Raw genomic sequence first — 6962 nt, 5'->3', positions numbered from 1 at the left:
CTGCTGGTTCTATACTGACCAGCATCAACTACACGTGCTGCTGGTTCCTAACACGGAACAAACGCTAAAACATAACAGAACAAAGACGAGATCTCTCATTAACAATCATTTTGTTCATTTTAGCTGTCGCTGTTTTTATTAATTCAGATCGATATCTGTATTTATTATTACATAATTAATTATAATAAAATAATATACAATTTATTTATAGTTTATAATTCATTAATTATTTTATTTTAAAATTATATTATAATTATACATTATTATACATTATAATAATTTATTATAATAAATATAATAGTAATTTATTATAATAAATTACTGTTATATTTATGATATTATTTATCTATCGAAATTTCATATTTCATTACTGTGTTATTTATTTTCACAAAATCCATGCAGCTCTATTTTACACTGTAGATTAGTATTAAAGTATTTAAAGTATTTAAAGTAAAGGAACATCTCATCTGACAGAATCCTGTTTTATTTTTGTTTGTTTTTTTAATCTTCGTGCAAAAACACGAGACTTTGCAGCTGTAATCTGCTCCATCCTCGTCAGTCAGTTTGACAAATGCATCACAGTGTCTGAGGCAGAAATCATCACATCTGAACCTGGAGAAAAAAAAACAGCAACAAAACCCCGAAAAACCAAGTCTTAAAAGCTTTAATCTCCACCCGTGTGGGCCGCAGAGAACACTGAAACAAGCGCTGTGTTTGTTGGACGCTGACAGGTTGATGGACGGATACAGGAAATGTATTTCATGCACAGCATGTGACAGTTATCGCTTCCTCCATAAGTGCTATGCTAACTCACTCAGCCACCATCATAACCCCCCCACGTCAGTCACATGACCTCTGCCTGTGTGACCTCACTTCCCTCCGTGACCAACGGTTCTGAACTCCTTGAAGCTTCATTTTTGTTTCAAAAACTAAACAAAAATAAATATTCTTACAAATATTACCTTTAATAATATATATATATATATGTAAGATTTTCTTTGTATTATAGATTCATGTAAATACAGAAACATATCTGTCATGACTCTGAGCTTCATACTATCAATCTGAAGGTTTATGAAACAGAAATGATGGCGTGCTCTCCGTGCGGGCAGTGAACACCTCACATCGAGTCTTTCATCGTGTCGTTGTTTGTTGTCGTCTCACCTCCTGATTCGTTCATTTGTTTCCTCCAGATGTTCGTCGATAACTTCCAGACGGCCAAAGAAGCTCTGAGCGCCGCCACGGCTCAGGCGGCGGAGAAGGCGGCGTCCAGCGTCCGGGGCTTCGCCCAGAAGAGCTTCCGTCTGTCCACGGACATCAAGCTGAAGGCCCCACTCATCATCATCCCCGAGTCCTCCACTTCCCAGAATGCCGTGGTGGTGGACCTGGGTCTGATCACGGTGGGGAACAGCTTCTCCCTGCTGCCCGCCGAGGGTTTCTCTCTGCCGGTGGTGGTGGAGAAGATGGACGTCAAGCTGACTCAGCTGAAGCTCTCCAGGTATTCTGATCATTCAGAGTTTTGGTGTTTTTCCTGTTTCTGAGCGTCCTTGAACACACAAACAGGAAGTCTCCTTTTTTTAGAACCACGCTGAGACAAGACGCTTCTCACCACGACATCGAGATCCTCCAGCCACTCAACCTGGAGCTGCTCGTCACCAGGAACCTGGCTGCTTCCTGGTTCACCGAGATCCCCGGAGTCCAGGTCCAGGGAGTCCTCCGGTCCCTCAACGTAGGTCTCTCATGTGTTGTTGTTGTTGAAGGCGAGACAATGTCTCTTTAAGAGACATTTAACCACTGTTTGTTCAGATGAGTCTGGGACAAGAAGACCTCGGTGTGCTGATGAAGATCCTGGTGGAGAACATCGGGGAGGGGAGTAAAGAGCACAGCATGGACCTGAAGAGACAGGTGGCTCAAGGTAACTTCACTCAGTGCATGATGGGAAATCTGATGCAAACTCTCCCCGTCGTGTGTTTCACCTGCATCGACACTATTAACGAGTTCACGGGTGGAGCCTAACCTGGTTATTATCCCCTTTAACCAATCAGAGAAGGCAGATCTTGCTGAGCAGCAGGTGGAGGTGGTGTCATCGTCACAGACGGGATCTGACGGTGTGCCGGCCGCCACCAACGGAGGCATGAATGAAAACACCGTCAACGTTCTTCTGAACTTTGAAATCAAAGAGGTACGAAGTCTACAAATCTACAAAATGTCCTGATCAACTTTATTCTTTGTCGGATTGTTCCTCCAACATGGCGGCGTTCTGATTCTGCTTCCTGTCTGCTCCTCCAGGTATTGCTGACCCTGAAGAAGCCCAGAGAGCAGGAGGAGTCACCTTTCCTGGTGTTTCACGTCGCTCACCTGGGCATCAACACCAAAGTCAGGAAGTACGACATGTGCGCCACAACGTTTATTGACAAGATCACCATGAAGTGTCTGGAGTTCAAAGGTCAGAGCCTCTGTGGAGGAAGGGTTGTTATGGTCTTTTCTATGTACAGTACTGTACTGTAGTGTTGTCTATGGTGAACTACATTGTTTTCCATGGTGTTAGTGGTATTCATGTACATTTATTTGTTTCAGACTCCAGTGGTGAGCCGCTGTGTCTCATCAGCTCCTCTGTGGAGTCTGGAGCTGAGCTGCTCAAAGTGCAGTATTTCAAGGTGAACTCGCATGTTATCTGATCAACTGTTGAGATGTCATCGAATTGTGTATCGAGAATCGAGGAATCCCTGGAATCATTATCAAACTACTAAACGTCTGTTATCGTGACATCCTCAGAGCAAAACTAAGAGCAACTTGAACTTCCTGTTTGTTTGGCTGTGTTTCCTCAGGCTGACCGCTCGGGGCCGAACTTCTCCTCAGTCTACAAAAACACAGAGCAGATGATCACCGTGAGTCACAGTCCATCCACACAAACACTGATAATCAGTCCGTGTGTTGGTGATTGAAGCTTCCTCTGATCATGTCAGTTAATATTGTGTGGGTTCTTATTGGACACTCCTGATATGATTTACTCTCTCTCTCTCTCTCTCTCTCTCTCTCTCTCTCTCTCTGTCTCTCTCTCTCTCTCTCTCTCTCTCCAGGTGACTTTCACCTCTCTCGACCTCATGCTCCACACTGAGGCTCTGCTGTCGGCCATCAACTTCCTGTCGGCGGCGCTGTCGTCTGGCAGCCTGGCGTCTCCAGAGAGAGAGATCAGACTGAAGACGGAGGACAAGACAGTGTCTGCCAAGTCCAGTCAGTGTAACACACACACACACACACAATGAGCTACAAGTATAGTGAGAAAAAAGGTCCAACAGTCTGAACATCCTCCTCAAAGTCTTTAACTAAAGTGTGTTTAAACACATTAAATGTATTCTTTAAACTACAAGTGTTGCTGGAGTTCTGACCTCTTTAGACTTTTTTTCCCTGTCAGCCGCTCCGGTGTCACCTGCCAAAAGTGACATCATCGACCTGAAGGTGATGATGATGCTGGGAGCCTTCAACGTTCTTGTGTGCGACCAGAGCTGCAATATGGCCGACATCAAGATCCAAGGTACCGGATCACATCTGTTTTTTTGTTTGTTTTTGTCTGCTCTCATTCGTCTACACAAACTCTTATTTACCCAGTTGTGATGTGTCCTTCAGGTATTAATGGCTCTTTGCTGATGCAAGGAACACAAACTCATATATCAGCCCGCCTGAGAGATTTCATCGTCCTCAACGTTGATCCCAAAAGCATCCACAAGAAGGTCAGTCAGAATCCCTCAGATCACCATGAACTCATTCAGACTACCCTAGACTCCTTCAGACTACCATGGATTACCTCATATGACCACTATACTCTTTCAAATCACCATGAAATCCCTCAGACTACCCTGTACTACCTCATACTACCCTGGACTACCTCATACTACCCTAGACTACCCTGGACTACCTCATACTACCATAGACTCCTTCAGACTACCCTGGACTACCTCATACTACCATAGACTCCTTCAGACTACCATGGACTCCCTCATACAACCCTGGACTCCCTCATACTACCCGAGACTCCTTCAGACTACCATGGATTACCTCATATGACCACAATACTCTTTCAAATCACCATGAAATCCCTCAGACTACTCTGGACTTCCTCATACTACCCTGGACTACCTCATACTACCATAGACTCTCTGAGACTACCTTGGATTGACACACACCACCCTGGACGCCAAGACTCCAGTAAACTCCCTCAGACTACGCTGGACTACCTCATACTACCCTGGACTACCTCATACTCATCATCGGCCCCAAATCATTAAACAATTCCCACCACAACTTCTCCCTCTGCATCGATGGCACCACTGTTCCTGCCTCCACACATGTCCGTAACCTCGGGATCATTTTCGATCAAACTCTCTCATATGAACACCACGTCAATCACATCACAAAAACCGCCTTCTTTCATCTCAAAAACATCGCCCGTCTCCGTCCCTCCCTCTCCTCCGCAGCCGCTGAAACACTCATCCACACCTTCATCACCTCTCGACAGGTCTACTGCAACAGCATCCTGTACGGCTCACCCACCAAAATCATCAATAAACTACAATACATTCAGAACTCAGCTGCCCGTCTGCTCTCCCACTCCCGCACCAGAGACCACATCACCCCAGTCCTTCAAAACCTCCACTGGCTCCCCATACAGCAAAGAATCCAGTTCAAGATCCTCCTCATCACTTACAAAGCCCTCCATAACCTTGCCCCTTCATACCTTTCGGACCTCCTGCACCATCACACTCCCAACCGCAACCTCAGATCTGCCGACGCCAACCTCCTTACCCCCCCTACTCTGTCCAAGCATTGGACCTGGGGGGACAGGGCCTTCTCCGTTGCTGCCCCCTCCCTCTGGAACTCCCTGCCCCAACACCTCAGACATTCTTCGTCACTCGCCACTTTCAAAACTGCACTTAAAGCTCACCTATTCAAATCTGCTTTTAACCTCTAAAGTCAGTCATGTATGTTTTTCTTTCTTTCTTTTCATGTTTATTTTATTTTTTTTCTTACTGTTATGTCGTATATTTTGTTCTTATTATAAATGCTTCTATTGTTTCTGTTTTTAACATGTAAAGTGTCTTTGAGTGCCTTTTAAAGCGCTATATAAATAAAATGTATTATTATTATTATTATTATACTACCCCAGACTACCTCATACTACCCTGGATTACCTCAGACTACCCTGGATTACCTCAGACTACCCTGGATTACCTCAGACTACCCTGGACTCCCTCAGACTACCCTGGACTCCCTCAGACTACCCTGGATTACCTCAGACTACCCTGGACTCCCTCATACTACCCTAGACTCCCTCAGACTACCCTGGACTACCTTAGACTGCAGTTGACATACTCAGACGATGCTGGACTACCCTATATCACTGATGTTTTTGTCCTTCAGGCGATCTCCATCGTGGGTGATGAGGTGTTCAGCTTCACCATGAGTCTCACTCCTAACGCCACAGAGGGCACCGGTTACGCCGACACCTCCAAAACTGACGGCAGAGTCAAGCTGAACGTGGGCTGCATCCAGGTGGTTTACCTGCACAAGTTCATCATGTCTCTGCTGGTGAGTTTCACACTGTTGATAAAATTAAGTTTTATGTATTTACTCAACTCTTTTTACCGAGCCAGACTTGTCTTATTGTTGATATTCATTTTGTTTTTGGTCAACAAAGATATTTTTCAATACATTTTTTTTTTTACTTTTAATCCTGGATTTACATTTAGGAGTCAATAACCGTTTTCTCTCATAGAGATCCACTGTCTCCTAAATAAACTCTTTATTTTTGTTTTATGTCTTTTCTTTCAGAATTTTACCAACAACTTCCAAACAGCTAAAGAAGCTCTGAGCGCCGCAACGGCTCAGGCGGCAGAGAAAGCGGCGTCCAGCGTCCGTGACTTTGCCCAGAAGAGCTTCCGTCTGTCCATCGACATCAAGCTGAAAGCTCCGCTCATCATCATCCCCCAGTCCTCCACCTCCCACGATGCACTTGTGATGGACCTGGGTCTGATCACAGTGGGAAACAGCTTCTCTCTGCTGCCCGTTGATGGATGCCCGCTGCCGGCTGTCATCGACAACGTGGACGTCGAGCTGACCCAACTCAAACTCTCCAGGTCAGTTAGTCGATTCAGATTCAGACCTAATAATGATTACTCAATAAGCATTGTTAAACTCTGGTTGTCTATCAGGACCTGTATGGAGCTGGCGTCAGGTCGACCTACCACCGAGCTACTGGAACCAGTGAACCTGCACTTAAATGTTAAGAGGAACCTGGCAGCTTCCTGGTACAAGAAGATGGTTGCCGTGGAGATCGATGGAGATCTGAAGCCCATGAAGGTAGGAGGAGATGCAGGAGGTGGTGGAGGAGGAGGAGGAGATGCAGGAGGAGGAGGAGGAGGAGGAGGAGGAGTTGATGAGCTGCAAAACTTTCAGCTCTGCTCGTCCAGAGAGGCGCCAGTACTGATGGTGGTTTTAAGTTAAAATAACGTGTTCATTCTTTGGTTTTTTCATGGACAGCAGAATATGAAACCATAAGTTTCTGGTCACAACATTAACAAAGTGATCGAGTATCATTGTCTCTCAACAGATTAAAGAAAATCACATCAAATCATTTCAGGTTTATTATCAAAGACTAAAGCATACATGACTATTATTGTGATACCCTACATATTTAGACTCATTTTTAGGAAGTGATCACATGCCAAAGAAAAAACAATAAGAGCATTAATTTGTATTTTTTCAACCAAAATCAAAAGTCTTCTCACAAGCCGTTCACTCCATTTCCCTGGTAACCCTTAGTGTTTGCTAATACATAAATACATGTAACGTAACAATCTTTACCATTCTATAACTATAAACCTCAACCAGCCCCAACTATAAACCTGATCCAGCCCCAACTATAAACCTGAACCAGCCCTAACTATAAACCTGAACCAGCCCTA

The 6962-nt window shown here is 44.7% G+C and overlaps 1 protein-coding gene across 2 annotated transcripts in view; it reads left to right on the top strand.

Annotated features, from left to right (window-relative positions):
• Window positions 1–345: 345 nt before the first annotated feature.
• Window positions 346–6962, top strand: part of vps13c (vacuolar protein sorting 13 homolog C) — a 20272-nt gene continuing 13655 nt past the window's right edge. For both annotated transcript variants that reach the window (XM_031878644.1, XM_031878643.1), the window contains exons 1-13: window positions 346–1498; window positions 1582–1729; window positions 1807–1915; window positions 2046–2182; window positions 2290–2446; window positions 2578–2657; window positions 2829–2888; window positions 3081–3234; window positions 3416–3535; window positions 3628–3731; window positions 5419–5586; window positions 5830–6134; window positions 6210–6357. In XM_031878644.1, the coding sequence (XP_031734504.1) occupies window positions 1194–1498; window positions 1582–1729; window positions 1807–1915; window positions 2046–2182; window positions 2290–2446; window positions 2578–2657; window positions 2829–2888; window positions 3081–3234; window positions 3416–3535; window positions 3628–3731; window positions 5419–5586; window positions 5830–6134; window positions 6210–6357 (1995 nt within the window). In that variant the 5' untranslated portion in view covers window positions 346–1193. The remainder of the gene's footprint in view (window positions 1499–1581; window positions 1730–1806; window positions 1916–2045; window positions 2183–2289; window positions 2447–2577; window positions 2658–2828; window positions 2889–3080; window positions 3235–3415; window positions 3536–3627; window positions 3732–5418; window positions 5587–5829; window positions 6135–6209; window positions 6358–6962) is intronic.

This window comes from Anarrhichthys ocellatus, unplaced genomic scaffold (assembly GCF_004355925.1).
Source record: "Anarrhichthys ocellatus isolate YVR2014 unplaced genomic scaffold, GSC_Weel_1.0 scaffold190, whole genome shotgun sequence".
Taxonomy (NCBI): Eukaryota; Metazoa; Chordata; class Actinopteri; order Perciformes; family Anarhichadidae; genus Anarrhichthys; species Anarrhichthys ocellatus.
Note: the sequence above shows the minus strand (reverse complement) of the source record. Positions and strands in the feature narration are given on the sequence as shown.